Source organism: Encephalitozoon intestinalis (genome assembly GCF_000146465.1).
Source record: "Encephalitozoon intestinalis ATCC 50506 chromosome IX sequence".
In the NCBI taxonomy this organism is placed as follows: Eukaryota; Fungi; Microsporidia; family Unikaryonidae; genus Encephalitozoon; species Encephalitozoon intestinalis.
This window is the reverse complement of record NC_014423.1, coordinates 163,609-179,190: the sequence shown is the minus strand read 5'-3', so window position 1 is coordinate 179,190 and position 15,582 is coordinate 163,609. Positions and strand designations below refer to the sequence as shown.

General features: G+C 39.5%; 14 protein-coding genes and 1 non-coding gene across 15 annotated transcripts; 5 read left to right on the top strand and 10 right to left on the bottom strand.

Annotated features, from left to right (window-relative positions):
• Positions 1 to 22: 22 nt before the first annotated feature.
• On the top strand, positions 23 to 1,264 carry Eint_091660 (GTP-binding protein; the record flags this gene model as incomplete). The annotated part of the gene is made up of 1 exon (XM_003073608.1): positions 23 to 1,264. The coding sequence occupies one exon, from the start codon at positions 23 to 25 to the stop codon at positions 1,262 to 1,264; it is 1,242 nt and encodes a 413-aa protein (XP_003073654.1).
• A 107-nt stretch (positions 1,265 to 1,371) lies between these two features.
• On the bottom strand, positions 1,372 to 2,823 carry Eint_091650 (ATP-dependent RNA helicase; the record flags this gene model as incomplete). Its single annotated transcript, XM_003073607.1, has 1 exon — positions 1,372 to 2,823. The coding sequence occupies one exon, from the start codon at positions 2,821 to 2,823 to the stop codon at positions 1,372 to 1,374; it is 1,452 nt and encodes a 483-aa protein (XP_003073653.1).
• An 81-nt stretch (positions 2,824 to 2,904) lies between these two features.
• Positions 2,905 to 3,867, bottom strand: Eint_091640 (uncharacterized protein; the record flags this gene model as incomplete). Its single annotated transcript, XM_003073606.1, has 1 exon — positions 2,905 to 3,867. The coding sequence occupies one exon, from the start codon at positions 3,865 to 3,867 to the stop codon at positions 2,905 to 2,907; it is 963 nt and encodes a 320-aa protein (XP_003073652.1).
• Positions 3,868 to 3,940: 73 nt separating this feature from the next.
• On the bottom strand, positions 3,941 to 5,617 carry Eint_091630 (Rad2; the record flags this gene model as incomplete). Its single annotated transcript, XM_003073605.1, has 1 exon — positions 3,941 to 5,617. One exon carries the CDS (start codon positions 5,615 to 5,617, stop codon positions 3,941 to 3,943), a length of 1,677 nt encoding a protein of 558 aa, XP_003073651.1.
• A 50-nt stretch (positions 5,618 to 5,667) lies between these two features.
• Positions 5,668 to 5,865, bottom strand: Eint_091625 (subunit Tfb5 of transcription factor TFIIH complex; the record flags this gene model as incomplete). The annotated part of the gene is made up of 1 exon (XM_009163634.1): positions 5,668 to 5,865. One exon carries the CDS (start codon positions 5,863 to 5,865, stop codon positions 5,668 to 5,670), a length of 198 nt encoding a protein of 65 aa, XP_009161898.1.
• Positions 5,866 to 5,925: 60 nt separating this feature from the next.
• Positions 5,926 to 6,924, top strand: Eint_091620 (translation factor; the record flags this gene model as incomplete). Its single annotated transcript, XM_003073604.1, has 1 exon — positions 5,926 to 6,924. The coding sequence occupies one exon, from the start codon at positions 5,926 to 5,928 to the stop codon at positions 6,922 to 6,924; it is 999 nt and encodes a 332-aa protein (XP_003073650.1).
• Positions 6,925 to 6,997: 73 nt separating this feature from the next.
• Eint_091610 (Nop56p-like nucleolar protein) lies at positions 6,998 to 8,473 on the top strand (the record flags this gene model as incomplete). Its single annotated transcript, XM_003073603.1, has 1 exon — positions 6,998 to 8,473. One exon carries the CDS (start codon positions 6,998 to 7,000, stop codon positions 8,471 to 8,473), a length of 1,476 nt encoding a protein of 491 aa, XP_003073649.1.
• Positions 8,474 to 8,548: 75 nt separating this feature from the next.
• Eint_091600 (uncharacterized protein) lies at positions 8,549 to 9,169 on the top strand (the record flags this gene model as incomplete). Its single annotated transcript, XM_003073602.1, has 1 exon — positions 8,549 to 9,169. The coding sequence occupies one exon, from the start codon at positions 8,549 to 8,551 to the stop codon at positions 9,167 to 9,169; it is 621 nt and encodes a 206-aa protein (XP_003073648.1).
• A 48-nt stretch (positions 9,170 to 9,217) lies between these two features.
• Eint_091590 (uncharacterized protein) lies at positions 9,218 to 9,610 on the bottom strand (the record flags this gene model as incomplete). Its single annotated transcript, XM_003073601.1, has 1 exon — positions 9,218 to 9,610. One exon carries the CDS (start codon positions 9,608 to 9,610, stop codon positions 9,218 to 9,220), a length of 393 nt encoding a protein of 130 aa, XP_003073647.1.
• A 23-nt stretch (positions 9,611 to 9,633) lies between these two features.
• Eint_091580 (uncharacterized protein) lies at positions 9,634 to 10,098 on the bottom strand (the record flags this gene model as incomplete). The annotated part of the gene is made up of 1 exon (XM_003073600.1): positions 9,634 to 10,098. One exon carries the CDS (start codon positions 10,096 to 10,098, stop codon positions 9,634 to 9,636), a length of 465 nt encoding a protein of 154 aa, XP_003073646.1.
• Positions 10,099 to 10,150: 52 nt separating this feature from the next.
• On the bottom strand, positions 10,151 to 11,524 carry Eint_091570 (protein disulfide isomerase; the record flags this gene model as incomplete). The annotated part of the gene is made up of 1 exon (XM_003073599.1): positions 10,151 to 11,524. The coding sequence occupies one exon, from the start codon at positions 11,522 to 11,524 to the stop codon at positions 10,151 to 10,153; it is 1,374 nt and encodes a 457-aa protein (XP_003073645.1).
• A 287-nt stretch (positions 11,525 to 11,811) lies between these two features.
• Positions 11,812 to 13,479, bottom strand: Eint_091560 (uncharacterized protein; the record flags this gene model as incomplete). Its single annotated transcript, XM_003073598.1, has 1 exon — positions 11,812 to 13,479. One exon carries the CDS (start codon positions 13,477 to 13,479, stop codon positions 11,812 to 11,814), a length of 1,668 nt encoding a protein of 555 aa, XP_003073644.1.
• A 185-nt stretch (positions 13,480 to 13,664) lies between these two features.
• On the bottom strand, positions 13,665 to 14,489 carry Eint_091550 (uncharacterized protein; the record flags this gene model as incomplete). Its single annotated transcript, XM_003073597.1, has 1 exon — positions 13,665 to 14,489. One exon carries the CDS (start codon positions 14,487 to 14,489, stop codon positions 13,665 to 13,667), a length of 825 nt encoding a protein of 274 aa, XP_003073643.1.
• Positions 14,490 to 14,699: 210 nt separating this feature from the next.
• On the top strand, positions 14,700 to 14,839 carry Eint_091545. The gene has a single exon (XR_002670148.1). It is a non-coding gene; the product is annotated as a miscellaneous RNA (non-coding RNA).
• Positions 14,840 to 14,876: 37 nt separating this feature from the next.
• Positions 14,877 to 15,578, bottom strand: Eint_091540 (uncharacterized protein; the record flags this gene model as incomplete). The annotated part of the gene is made up of 1 exon (XM_003073596.1): positions 14,877 to 15,578. The coding sequence occupies one exon, from the start codon at positions 15,576 to 15,578 to the stop codon at positions 14,877 to 14,879; it is 702 nt and encodes a 233-aa protein (XP_003073642.1).
• Positions 15,579 to 15,582: the final 4 nt, after the last annotated feature.

Sequence of the window (15,582 nt, the reverse complement as noted above, 5' to 3'; positions counted from 1 at the left end):
CATGAAAAAATTATCCCCGAGAATGCGTGAAAACTACTACAACAAGAAGAAACTGAAATATCTTGAAATGCTGAGGTCTGGGAAAGCAAAGAAGAATTCAAGAGGAGACATAATCAAAGATGCACCTTTCCAAAACTCGAAGGCTGATGTTGGAAGAATTGAGCCAAGTAGGAAGTGGTTTACCGGGTCAAAAACGATATCATCCACCGAACTAGATGCATTTAGACTAGAGACAAAGATAGAAAGCCCATATAATGTATTGCTTAGCACTGGAAAGGTACCATACTCTCTTCTTGAAGATGGAACAAAGAAGAAAAAGCGCGGAGACTTTGAGGAGGTTTTTGGAAAAAGATCTGTAAGGAAGAAACCAAATCTTCAGTACAGCAGTCTTGAGGAATTGTCTCAGAAAGCCAAGGAAGCCAAAGAGGAAAAGAAAGAAGTCAAGAAAGACCATGTGAAGGGCCAGAGCCATCGAATATGGCTTGAGTTGTACAAGGTTCTAGACAGCAGCGATGTGATTGTTCATGTTCTCGATGCAAGAGATCCTTTGGGAACCATGTGTGATAAAATAGCCAGTTACATTAAGGAGGAAGCGCCTCATAAACATCTTATGTATGTACTGAACAAAGTGGATCTTGTTCCTACTGGGGTAACTGCCAAGTGGCTAAAACGTCTCTCAAAGTCTCATCCTACTATAGCATATCACTCAAATTCAGTAACAAACAACTATGGAAAGGCCAGTCTTATAAATCTGTTGAAGCAGCTTAGCAAACTATACAAGAAGAGACATCTAAGCGTTGGATTTGTTGGATATCCAAACACAGGAAAAAGCAGTATAATAAACACCTTAAGAAACAAGGAAGTGTGCAAAGTTGCTCCTATTCCGGGGGAAACCAAGGTATGGCAGTATATAGCACTTACAAGAGGGATTTACCTTATAGACTGCCCGGGAATTGTCCCTATTCCTGACTATGATCAGGCGGTCCTTAGAGGTGCTGTAAGAATTGAAAACATCGAGGATCCAGAAGACTATATTGATATGATAGTTGAAAAGGCTAGGGATTCTATATCAAAGACATATAGAATTCAATTTCTTGATTCTACAGACCTACTTGAAAGACTCGCAATTAAGTTTGGTAAACTACAGAAGGGGGGAGAACCCAATACCAATACCGTTTCTAAAATGATCCTTCATGACTGGGTCCGAGGGAAGATTCCATACTTTGTGCCTCCAAAAGAAGAAGATGGAGATGAAGAAAAATAGAAGGATTTAGACATCACAATCGATCGTATTAAAGCTAATGGATGCTTAAGATATTGATGAAACTCAAAAATATTTATTCTTATTCTTGATTCTTATCTATGTTACTTTCATAAGCGATCTAGACCTCCGTCTGAGAGAGGAGATACTTCTTTCCCCAGCTTTACTTCTATGTCTGCTAGCATTTCTTTTTCTTCTGTCGTAACCAGACTTATGGCAACACCTGGCGTTCCAAACCTACCTGCCCTTCCAATTCTATGAAGGTAGGATTCAGGAGACTTAGGAATATCAAAGTTAATCACATAGTTTGTGTTGGGAACATCAACACCACGTGTTATGAGGTCTGTTGCAACTAGAATCTTGCACTTTCCCTTCAGAAAGTTATGGAATACTATGTTCCTATCTTCTTGTGTCATTTTCGAATGGATAAAGTAGGAAGGAATCCCAATCTCAGTAACCTTCATAGCCAGAAGCTCCACAGTCTTGATATTGTTGCAAAATATCACACACTGATTGATTTTTAGTTTCAGAAGAAGCGATCTTAAACAAAGAAGCTTTTCTGAAGGCTTTACAATTGTATAAAACTGTTTAACTCCTACAGGGACAAGCTCCTTCATCAGATTGAGACACAGTGGATCTCTCATGTACCGCTTGATGAACCCTGTAACAAAATATGGAAATGTCGCCGAGTACAATAATATATGTCTTTCTCTTGGCAGGATATCCAGGAGCCTTGTGACCGTCTCTCCAAATGTCACATCAAGTAGTTTATCAGCCTCATCAAACACTAAGATGATCTTCTTTGAAAGTACTCCAATTTTCTTTTCTATAAGATCCACTATTCTCCCAGGTGTTCCTACCATCACATGGACACCATTGGACACCCTTATGATGTCATCCTGCATGTTTGTTCCTCCAACAATAGGTGCTGATATCACTCCCATCCCTTCGGATAACCTTTTGACATTTCTCGATATCTGCAATGCAAGCTCTCTTATGGGAACCAATATAATCCCTTGAATATTCAGCTCCTCAGGATTTATTGCATTAAGAATAGGAATTGTGTAGGATGCTGTTTTTCCAGTCCCGTTTTTCGATCTAACAAGCATGTCCCTTCCTTTCAAAGCATGTGGGATGGACGCTACTTGAACAGGGGAAGGAAAGTTATACCCAATATCCTGTATTCTTTTCAATAGTTTGGGTTTAAGTCCAAATATCTCCCATTTCACGTTCTCTGTTTCTCTTACGTCTTTAGACAAGAACACACCTCCATCACTTTCTGCTGTTCTATTCAATAGGGAAAGCTCCAAAGAATTAGTCTTTGTGTCTCTCGTTTCTTTCCTATTTGTCTTTCCTTCCAAATTGTTTCTTTCTTCATCTTTGCCATTTCCTTGGAATTCCTCCTCGGATCTTCGAATATTACTCAATCCGGCAGAGCTTCTTTCCACATACTTCTTCCCTAAGAATTCTCCTTTCTTCCAAGATTCTTTTTCTCTATTTCTTCCACCTTTCTTTCCTTCTTTCTTTATATCCTCCGTCATGCTTTTCATGGGCATTTCCATCACATATTTGTTTGAGCCTCGACTAAATTTTGTAGCCTTGGGCGGGTCATATTGATTTCCAGATCCACATGATCTAACCATCTAATCAAGTAAATCTTTAAAGCGATTTCCAGGTAAAATGTCGTATTCAGTCCCGCACTTTATGCAGAACTCATCATCAGAATACAGGAAGGATTGCTTTAAACATCTCCTACATATAACATCATCACACGTAAGCTTTTGTAAATCGGCGCGATCTTCTTCAAAAAAGACTTGATCGCATGCATTGCATAAATTCCACTCGGGTATTCCGTCGTTGAAAGCCCGGGCTCTCATGATCATTCCTCCAAGCTGATTTATCTTGTCGTTACTGATGCTATATATCTTTCTTGTCTTCAATATTTCCTTAATTGAATCAAAATCTTCAACAATCATCTCTCGAATGTTGAGTAGAACCATCATTATGTATGTGTAGAATGATATCTCAATGGTTGGAAACACCTTGTTTACTAGCTTTATAATCTCGCTATCGTCTTCTCCCTTGGTATGCCTCTTGGTAAACGACTTTATCCTCATTACATATTCTCTTGCTGTGTTACTACCAAATGGGTACTTAACTCTTCCATTGTCTATTCTCCTGATAAATTCCTTGGCCAATTCTTCAATATAGTCTATTCCAAGACTGTAGTTTGCCCTCTCTTTCTCAAACCTTGGGAAAACAGTACGGTTCATGCCTCTAAGTCTCCTTGTATCTATGAGTAGAATCTCCCTAACCTCGACGTTTACACGGCTCAGTATGGAATCCACAACGTCTCCTTGTCCTTGAACGTCTGTGGAAATCAACTCAGATTTCGAGATGGCATCGGAAAACCCCACGTCTTGGAACATTTCCATCGCCGACACCACTATTGTACCAGTTCCAAACCATTTCAAACGACCAAGATCCACCTTGTTTCCTATGTTCATTTTGTTTTTATGCTTCACAAGAAGAACCAGTAGGAGATTAAACAAAATAATCAGTAAAACTAAACATCTCTTCTTTATTCTTCTTGGTCTCAGCTTCATATGGATATAATTTTATCCTTTTTTTTCCCTACATTAGTATAATATTTTCCAGAAGTCTCAAAGAACAGTAGAATCATCCAAATTTGATTCTTTCAAGGAAAAACATAACTCCATCTATTCTTTCCTTACTCAGTCCTTTTTTTTCATAGAACATTCTTATTTTGTCTTTGTCTACTACAGGGATTAGAATATCCTTCATATCAATAGCAACAGGATTCAAGTATAATCCCACCAGCATACCTATATCTTCCTCCCTTACAGATCCCTTTCTAACCGCCTCAAGAGCTTTCACTGGCCCTATTCCCTTGACTCCTAGTGTGTAGTCACTTCCCAGAAGATATGAAAGTTCTATAAGATTCTTCCTATCAAGGTTGAGCTCCTTTTTGATTCTCTCTAGACTGTATTTCTCTATTCCTCGGTCCCTTCTAAAAAAGTTTCTATAAACTGTTCCTCCATAGAGTAGAACATCGTTGTCTTCAGTTATCACACCATCAACAGTATTATTGCGGCACATAAACCCGCATTGGGCATCAGCTTCCGAAGGTGCTTCTACGTATGAAATATTGAACACCTCCAGGATATCCTTTATAAGCCTCATCACTCTGCAAATATCACGGATTCCCTGATTAGTTTCATCGGGGATTTCTCTGCCTTTATAAAAGCTACCATATTCCTCTTGGACTGTGTCCCAAGAGTCCAAACTACCATCTAGGCCAAAAAAACCTCCCATCATCCTTTCTTTCGCACCACTTACCAAAGCCACTTTCTCTTCTTTGTAGTTCTCTACTCCTTGGATACACTCTGTGTCCTTTTTCAGACTTCTATCCGAATCCTTGTACTTATCTACCAGACTTTTAAGGACAGGATAGGATGCCAAATCCTGAACAGACAAATTGTTCTTTACACACGTTTCATCAACCAATTCAGAAATATCATTTTCCAAATCGGGCCCAGTTGCAGGAAGAACCCTCTTTGTAGGTTTTTTTAATTCGTTGGTTGTTTCTCCCTCGTTACGTACATAATCTGGCTTCTTTGTAAGCTTATATATGGCCTTACAATCCCCATGGACTCTTCTATAACCTTTTTTTTCCAGAGCTTTTATATTATGGGAGATCAGATTTCGAATCTTCAAGTTCTTAATCTGTAGCATTGAGAAAGTGTCTGGATCGTCAAAGTTACATCTTGTTCTTATTTCCTTTCTGCGCCCTCTTAGGTCAACCAGCCTTCTAAGCTTTTGTGTTCTAGACAAATCTTTGGATTCAACAAAATCAAAGCTTATATCTAGTTCCAAGCTGTTTTCTTCTCGCTCGTTAGAAGAGACTTCTTCATCCGAACTTGTTGAATATTCAAGTAGATGTGAATCCAATTCCGAATCGAAGATGTCCCCCCAATTATATCTATCCTTTCCAAACTCGACAGCCTTAGCCTTGCTACTTGGAAGATCTAAATTCTCATCCCATTTGAGCATTTTATCTACAGTTTCTATCCCGCTCCTATTGCTCCTTTTTCTTCTTTCCAAAATGGCATGCTTTTTGATCTCCGGAGGCTTTCCATCAAAAACAAAAACTGGTTGGATCCCATGGTACAGAAGTTTGATAATCCTTTTTGAAAAAAAGTAAATTATATCATCACTTCCTAAGTGTCCATACTGGCATATCCAGATGCTTGTGTCCACAGCAAGTTTTATCCCAGACGGCGTAGTCTTCTCCATCGAGGGCTTGAGAATCTTCCACAACGACCGAACACCCATAGGGGCTCTTCAGAATCATCTAATATGCTTTCTTCTAGAGAAGATGTTCTTTACTTTCCTGGGTTTTTTGCATTGTTCATTATAAGCTCCACCCGTTCCTTGATATCTGAGGCTGCTTCCGGAGTGATAAAAATACATGTATCATTTATATCTTCTATTATGAAGTTCTCTGTCTCCCCAAGCTTCAATATCACTTCCTTTACACTAGGTTCTGTCCTTAGGAAATATCCCTTTGTTGCCTTTACCATCTCAAGGGCCAATGTTTGGAGTTTAACAGTAATTTTACCATAGCATATGCCCCAGTACAAATGAGGGTGGTTTCTGCGGAAGGGCTCGATGTCGAGTCGGTTCTAGACTTTTTTGAAGATGTGGTGGTTGTTCCCACAGAGACAGTCTATGGGCTAGCTGCAAATATTTGGAACCTCCGTGCTGTGGAAAGGATATTTGCACTCAAGGGAAGGCCTGCAAATAACCCACTAATTGCAGGAATTTCTTCAGTTCAAATGCTTGAAGAAATCGTTGAGGGCCCGATTCCTTTGCAATATAAAAAGTTAATAGAGAACTTCTGGCCTGGGCCTCTAACTCTTCTCTTCAAGTCGAAAGACAATGTGAGCCCTATAGTCAGAGGAGGACTTAATACTATTGCCGTTAGAATGCCCGGAAGTAAGCTTCTATTAAAGATAATAGAGAGGCTTGGAGCACCTCTTGTAATCCCCTCAGCCAACATAAGCGGAAGGCCAAGCCCTACAACGATTGAGCATGTGATTGAGGACTTTGGCGACGAAGTAAAGCTAATGATAGATGGAGGTCCGTCTTCGATTGGAGTAGAGTCTACAATTGTGCAGTATGTGGATGGAAGGCTCCAGGTTCTTAGGCCAGGGGGAATAACTGTGGAAAGAATAAAAGATGTTGTTGATTGCGAAGTGATAGTAAAGAAGAATGAATGGGGAGGAAAGGAGAAAAGACATAAGCATTATTCGCCAAAATCACCGTTAGTTTTATTCAAAGGAAGACAAGAAGATATTAAAGATGGAATTCTCAAATATATTTCTGAGAGCTCCAATATTGCTAGAGTAGGTGTTGCTTTACATTCAGGAATGGATCTTAAGATCTTTTCGGATGTGAAGGTTGACATCTTCGACATGGGAGATGATAAGAAAAATATATGCAAGAACTTTTTCCGAGGAATTCGAAAGCTCGACAAGGTCAACGATATAATCTTAGTTGCTGGAATGGATTGCGACGAACAAGGCCATGCAATCATGGATAGGTTAGAGAAGGCGGCAGACCGTGTCATCGAACTATAAAGATTAAAGCTGATATTATTATTCCTCAAGTTTATCATGTTCTGAGCTTAGAAAAACGGAAGGATAAGACCCCATGGAACACTTGCTTTTTGAGTATGCAGGGGGATACGGACTGTTTGAACTCAAGGAATATGAAGACATGTCGAAGTCTACGTACGAAGACTATACCAAACTAACTCAAGTTCTGAACTTGAGATCTGGAATGAGATTTGCCAGTCTTAACGAGGCGTCAGACCATCTGAAATGTCTTTCGCAAGGAGAGATCCATGAGGACTTAAAGAAGTTTCTTGAGCTTAACAATGTTAAGGTCTTGCATTGCGACAGCACTCTAAGAAAGGGCCTTGATGTACTTGGAATCAAACAGAAGGAGAGCGAGAATATAATGAGAGGCGTCCGAAAGGACTATAGAAAGCTTATGAGGCTTGATGAATATGATAGCAAGCAGATGGTGCTTGGTCTAGCATATGAATATTCGAGGGAGAAGGTTGAATATAACGTAAAGAGAGAAGACTTTATTGTAATCCACACAGTGATGCTATTAGAACAAGTGGGCAAGGACATCAATTCGTATTCCATGAGGATAAGAGAAATCTATGGATGGGTATTTCCCGAGTTGAGTGTTGCACTGAAGGACAACCATGAATACATTAAGGCTGTAAAGCATTTTGTAGACGAAGAGACCGAGGGAAACAAAGGAGAATGGAAAGATATAGAAGTGGATGTTGAAAAGCTTGAGAAGATCAAGGAACTGAAAAGAAATTCCATGGGTATGAAACTTTCTCCTGTGGACATGATTAACTTGAAGAAGTTAATAGAAATAGTGAACAATAAGATTGAAATCAGAAAAGGCCTGTCTAAATATCTTAAGGACAAAATGGAATCTATTGCGCCTAATCTTGCAGCCATACTTGGGGATGTGCTTGCAGCAAGGCTCATTTCGCAAGGGGGAGGATTGTTAAATCTTGCAAAGGCTCCGGCATCTACATTTCAACTTCTTGGAGCGGAGAAGTCTCTGTTCAAGTCTCTGAAGACAAAGACGAAGACACCAAAGTATGGGCTTATCTATACTACCAGTTACTTATCGAGGGTCCGAGACAAAGACAAAGGAAGGATCTGTAGGTACATTGCAACAAAATGCTCTATTGCCGCAAAGATCGATTATTTTGGGAAGGATAGGACTCCGGATTACGGACTGGAACTCAAATCACTTATTGATAAGAAGATCCAGTCTCTTCGCACTAATGAGGAAGTGGAGAGAACAAGCACCGTAATCCAGAGAGTGTTTGATAGGATAAATGGAATATCAAAGGACAAGAAGACAAAGGATGACTTGCAACCCGAAGATTCCAAGAAAAACTCAAAACTCAAAAAGCAGAAGAAGAAGTCGGAGAGGCAAGAGCATAAGGAGGAGGTGTTTCGATTTGGAGAAAGAAGAAAAGGAGGTGACGAAGGGTCTAAAAGAAATGATAAGCGAGTAAGCTTTGACTTAACAAGAAATGACATCAAAGAAACGGAGAAGATGCCAAAGAAGTTTAAAAGAAAAATATGAGTTGATTAATAAATTATATCTCTGGGACCGTGGTAGGATATTTTTGCTTTGATGAAGCTTTGGATCAAAACACCCATGGAAATAGAAATAGGAAAAGAAGCGATTAAGAGGAGTACTGAATATGCTAACAAAGGCCTTAGCGGGGTGTCTTTAAAACCCTTCCGTACATATTTCGATATAGACAATACATTTGTCCTAAAGAAGCTTGTGCTCATCCTGTTTCCATTCAATAACAAAGAATGGGCAAGTGACGATGAAGGAATGGCAAGGCCTGAGCTTTATATTCCAGTTATGAGCTTTATCTCCTATGTCTTGGTGAGAGCATTACACCTCGGGCTTGAAGGAGTGTTTAGCCCCGAGAAGCTAGGAATTGTGTTTACTAGGCTGTTTTTCCTCGAAGCCATGTGTGTGTTGTTTATGAGAGTCTCTGGTTACTTTGTTGATGTAACTCTCTGCACCCTTGATGTAATAGCATACAGTGGATACAAGTATGTCATTGCCGTGCTCCTCCGCCTGAACAAAATCCAGTATGTGCGGGTGATTGGAGGAATGTATCTGTATGTAAGTTTCTTTGTATTTCTTAGCAGAAGTTTGAAGAGACGCGTGATGGACAAGGGAGCAGAAAGGATGAGAAGAGCATATTATCTCTTTGGAATAGTTGTCATCCAAGAGTTTATTATGTTTCTGTTGTCTTGATAATAAAGGTTTCTTTCTTTGGAGACCTCTTGGATCGGCTTTGGCTGCTCATGCATATTTCATGAATCCATCTTCGCTAACAACAATTGTCTTTTTCTTCTTCTTGACTTTTCTTTCCCCTGCCTCGTATCTTTCCATAAATAAGTCCATCTCCTTCTCCACCCTCTCTACATCCAGCAATCCTTTAGGGGGCAAGGCCTTCGCTTTCCTACTTTCCATAAACTCCATTGCACTATCCAAATCAACAAACTTATATACGTGTATAAATCTTCCTCCAGCCCTTTCTTTTGATTTTGGTTCTGCATTATCTATCGCCAAGTCCATATCGTATTCCATGTCAAAGGACACCAAATCTTCTTTTCTTTCCATTGTAACATCCACCTTAAGCTTAGGATGTCTCCTACCAATTCTAAAGGGAAATTCCACTTCCAGCACAGTCATCTGGGGTTCCTGGTAATGGGATATCAATTCTTTTTTCTTCCAAAGCCTCTTTCGCTTTCTAAAAGTTCCTTGCAGAACTTATGAACTTCATTCTCAGATCTAAGAAATCCACAAACATCACATACTGTGTATCCTTCTCCCAATCCAAGAATAAAGTCTTTGTGCTGCACTAATGACCTTTTACTCAATCGGTATCCTTCTGAGGTGCTTTCCATCCATCTCTCTCTAATAAGCATATCTACCACTTCTCCAGAAACAGAAATCCCCCGTACAACTTTTTTGAACACATCCTCTATTTCTTTTGTTCTAGAATCAGGAGGATATGAACTATGGTTATCCTTTAGAACAATACATGATCCATCTGGCCATCCAACGGCTTCATACTGTATAGGCCTGAGGAGCTCATTTAGAGAACTCAAAGAATCATGATACTCTCCATCCACAATTCCATCTGTTAAAAGCCTAAGAATGATGCTTGGGATATCCATCTTCAGAAGGGACATATACAAAAAAGGATTCCAAGGACTTACATTTAATTCATTAGAGTTCTGCCCTTGCATCTTCTCCCCAAGACCCAGTGGCCTCCTTGCCAGCCTCAAACTTCCTCTTCTCGGATTCATCTTCCTGACCCGCAAACTTCGAAAGATCAACACCTAGGCTTCCAGACTCCCGGATAAAGGTAATTAAATTCAAGAGGTTTCTTTCTCCACCAGAGTACTGAATGCTCTTGTTTTCTCCAGCCTTATAAAGTAGAATGGTCGGAACAAAGCGAATCTCAACGTCATTCATGTCGTTCATATCAACATCACAGTATCCAATAAACACCTTGTCATCTGCATTGTTCTTTACTATCTCCCCTAACTTTTCAAGTGTCGGCTTAATTCGGATGCAATGCGGGCATCTCTCGGTTCCAAATACAACCAGTCTGTCCTTGGAAACATCCCCAAGGTATGTCTTGGAGTTGTTTCTAGTAACCACCTTAACATTTTTACTGCCGTTATCTTTTGGTTCCTCCTGGGATTTATAAAACGCCTCAGCTTTTCCTCCCAACACATCCTTGACAAATTCCGAAATGCTTTCCTTGGTCACATTCCTTAGGATATACTTCCCTCCGTCCTCGCTGATAGATATGCATCCTGGAAGATCTTTTTCCGTTAGCCCGTAGTCCTCAAGATTGATGCCGTCCTTGACACTTGGAATCAGTATCACTCGAACATCGTACCTAAAGTCATCCAAAACTCCAGAGTACCCATTAAGGACATCCAAACTGCTGGATGGATTAAAGAAAATATAGAAAATGGTTCCATCCAATGACCTATACAACGAAATGCTCTCTGCAGAAGTAAATCCAAATATCGGAAGATTGGTCAGTGAAAAGATTTTTGTGGCATTCTTATCACTAAAGGGGAACTTGTACGAAAGCCTATCCCTTCCATTATATCCATATATTCCTGGAATAGAAGCATCCAAAAGAGATGCAAGGGCAGGATCAGTAGACACAAACACATTCAACCCTTCTCTACTCCCTACAAGCTTCTCCTTGTATCCAGAATTGTCCAGGAAGTATATGATAAAGTTTCCCTCAATTCCTTTTCCATCAGAGGATTTTATGGTTTTAATAACCTCCTCTGTCGGTGCAGGATACTTCTTCAGAATGTTTACAGCTCCTTCAACATCCTCAGCTTTTGAAACAACAAACATTCTTCCATCATGCTTTATCTTAATTCCCTCCCCATCAAACTTCTCATCTTCAGATACATACGAAACAATGCTCTTCATGTCCCTTACCATTCCAATCATAGACGGACTCGGAACAATCTTGAGATTGTCAAGTAGAGTGCTGTCTTGCATGTGGACTGCCTCGGCCATAGCATAACCTGAAAAAAAAACAGTGCCAAGCATAATTCCAAACATCCTTGGGGTTTGTTTTGATTTCTAATATAAGGATTACCTTATATAGAGAACAGGCACAAGATATGAAAGGACTCCAAACATTCCATCCAATGTGCTCATATTATTAAATATAGAGCCTGGAAGAGAATTCCACTTGAAAGAAGTTTTGTCTATTCTATACGCTTTCAACTCATAAAAGAATTGTATTTTAATTACTTTGATCACTTTCTTGAGAAGGAGAAGTAAGGTCTTATTCTAAACAAAAAGATTTTTTATTATTGTTAATCATGAATAAAGTTTATTGTTAATCATGAATTAAAGAAATCGTCGTTTAAAGGCTTAGTGCTATTGTTGGAACCATAAAGTTGATGGTAGTCACTTCCTGCCATGTAAGACACCCAAGTAACCGTGATCAGCGTTAATGCGAACAATGCGTAACTAATCCAATAGGCAAGTCCCTTCGTTCCCGGTGTTCCTTCTTTCAATACCTCCTCCTTTGGGAGGTTTCGTTCCAGGTATGATATGATAAGGAGAAGAATGACGAATATGATAAGTGCAGTATACGCACGGTAGTTAGGACCACTAATAGTAGGCATAAAAGACGACTCAGGCCCAGTGAAGTATGCCAAAATTATAATCAAGTTCCCGACCCCAACTAAGAGCATCCCCTTTTTAGACATATTGTTTGTTCTCACAAGATTCTGTGCATAAAGCATCACGACAGCAGTAGCAGCCATTGTCAAAGCATAAATGCTGCTCTTTATTGGCCCAAAATTCAGAATTCCTATCATCATCGGAATTGTGCTCAAAATGGTTGGCCACTCTTTCTTTAGAGTATCTCCAATGCCACTGCTACTTTTATATCCCTTATTCGCCAGCCACTGGAGATATATAATACTTACCACTACAGCTATGAAGTATACTGTCGTATTCCATGCTTTTTGGAAATCAGTCTCTTCATCCTCCCTTCCAAAGCTCCAAATGATGATCTGTATGACCAGAATTCCCAAGAATGCCAAGCATAGATTTCCATATAAACTTCCAGTGTTTATCGACAGTATATTTTCCTTGAGTCTTTGGTAAAAATCTTGAAGTCTTTCAAAAAATCCCTTTCTTGTAAGTTTTCTAATTTCTTCACTTTTCTTTTCTAAATCAATAAGTTTTTCGCTTATATCCTTCAAGGTTCCTTTCACCTTTCTAAGTTCCGAACGGAATTCTTCACTTACTTGAGAAAAATTAGCAAGTTGTCCACAAGAATGTTTAAAAACATTCTCAGGTGCAGCGGCCATCTCCTGAATGTTATTAGACAAAGCACAAACTTGTTCAAAAAGTTCAGTGAGTTGACCCTTAACTTCTTCTTTTGGGCATTCGTCAACCAATATTTTTAACTGGTCTACTTTTCCCTGAAGACCCTCTGAAAAATCGGAGGCGCATTGCTCTTCGCATACTGTTCCACTAAAGCATTTCTTAAAGCAACTAAGAGTTTCTTCCGTTAATTTATCATCAAATTTAGATTCCAAAAACTTCTCAATAGTTGTTGTAGTTGCTTTTACCTCTTCACGAATATCCTCTCCTAATGTTTCATCCCCCTTAAAGATTCCGAGGAAATCTTTGAGTCCTCCAAGTGTGTTATCAAGACCTTCTTCGGTGACTTCCTTGAGTACATCATCAATACTCTTGAATAAGGTAGTACACTTGTGAGGCCCCTTTCCACAACAACTTTCCTTAGCTTTTTTAAGAAGACCAGATAGATTAGTCAATTTCTGGCAGGCATTTTGGCAAATCCCTTCACTATCGGCTCCTTCTGCAGCTTTTTCCAAATTCCCTCCAAGATTAGTAACTTTATCCAAGAGGCTTTCAACTTCTTTAAGAAAGGACTCAATAGCACTTTCTAGGTGTTTTACGGCTTCTTTGTCGCCGATACCTTCAATTATCTTTGCATACTCCGTAAGTCTTTTAAGTTGATTGAAATCCATTTGGTAGGGTAGAATGGGTCTTACTTTATATATAACATCTTTTCCATATTAGGATAATTAAACAGAAATCAAAACAGATTATATATTAGTTGATAGGATATTATTTTGTGATCAATAGGAGAAAGGGGAAACACAATAAGGGAAATCAATTTATTATGGATAAGAATGAGGTTTATTGTATAGGATCAATGCATATAGACGTCTCCACTCCAGAAGAGAAGGTAGAACGGCGTTGAGATGCAAGAGATCAAATGCCAAATGGCATGGGAGTCGATGAGATAGGCATATGGAGGCACATCCTGGATCTCTATTGCTCCTGCAAGAAAGAAGAAAAATGTGAACAGAAGGATGTTTTTGGAGTGTTCCATTCTTCGGTACTTGAGGAATGTTATCAGATGTGACAAAAGGGTGAATGCGATGATGATGGTGCAGGATATCTTATTGTATACGTAGTCAAATTCTATATTGGACATTCTGTGAATATGGTATGCATAGAACAGAGTGAAGATAAGCTGGAGTGGCTTTCTTATGGCTCTTTCCATGGAAGGGCTTGCCATGAGGATGACTCTAACAAGCGCCATATAGAAACCGAAGAGAATTGTTAGAAATGCTAGGAAATAGTCGCAATTTCTTGTAAAGGGGGTCTCATGAATGTGAAAGAGGGTACTGGAGATGAATGCCAGGTTGCATATGTAGTATTGGATGTAGTATAGCTTACCCAATCTTGTCACCCGAAGGTGTTTCTTCAGCATTCTATGGAAGCAGAAGATGTTTGTTATGAGGTTCATGAACGAAAAAAGGGCTGAGAAGAACTCAGTCATTCCTAGGACTGGTTGGAATCCCCATCTTCCATTTCTTTTTATGTTTCCGTTGTTTGTAAGTTTTAGGCAAAGAAGATGACACATGCTTTTTGTTTTTTCGTCGGCATCTCTTCTGAATATCCTGTCAACAAGGCCTATCTTCACCAAGTTCTTTGACTCTTCGAAACATCTGCAAAAGCAATACTTCATGTTCTAAGGGATTAGGATGATTTTAAAGAAAACATGCTATATCGATAGAACCAATGGAAGACTGGGATTCATGACTGGATTGACTTGACTGATGTTTCTTCTAATTTTACTTGGTTAGAAGAGCTAGGCAAGTGAACAAAGGTCCGGGAGAGTGTGCAGAGTCTCATTAAATTAGAATATTTTGTTTAATTTAGTAGATCCGATCACCCCTGGCTTTTGCCTCCCATGTTTAGTCAGAATAGTGGTTATTCCATCCATTCGTTACACACATGGGACATGAGGGTTCCTCGAGAGTTGAAGGCCCTTCTGTGCTTCTCATAGTTTTGGAACTACATTTTTGTCTAATGTTTCTATTCTTTCTTCGAAAACTCATGCCATTAGAAAGATTTATTTTTTGCAGTCCTGACCTCCCATTGCCTCAATCACATCTTTGACCATTTCCATCAGATCCTTAGGAGATTTGTCTTTGATGACTGTATCCAAGACATCTTTAATGTTCTTGTTGTTGAAAAAAGAGTTGAAATCGATCTTGCTGTCTTTAAGGGCTTCCATGTTTATGTTCTTGACCATGTCGTCCAGAGAGGGGGATTTGGAAGATTTCAAAGACTGATCGGGAGTTTTTTCCTGAAGGAGGGCAAGCTGTCTTTTTAGTGTCTTGTTTTCTGGATCGATCTCCAGCCCCCTTTTGAAGATCTGGCATGCCTTTTCCTTATCTCTGTCGAGATGCAGCATTCCAAGCCTTATATATAGCTTTACAAATTTGCAATCGATTTTCAGTCCTCTTTCACAGTCTTCGATTGCACTTTCTACCATTCCGAGCTTTGAGTAGGCAGCAGCTCTATTTGATAGATAGACTGCGTTAGTCGGGTCGTAGATGATAGCTTGGGTATATGAGTCTATAGCCGATTGGAAATCTCCGGCATTGTATTCTTCATTTCCTTTGTTTTTCATCTCCTCTGCAAGGTGCTTGTTTGAGGTTTTTTCGGCATTTTCCAGCCTCCTTAATACCTCAACTATTGTCCTGTACTCCTCCTTACTCAGATACTGTCTTTTCTTTCTGAAGTATCTTTCTATTTCCTTCGAGTTCATGTTT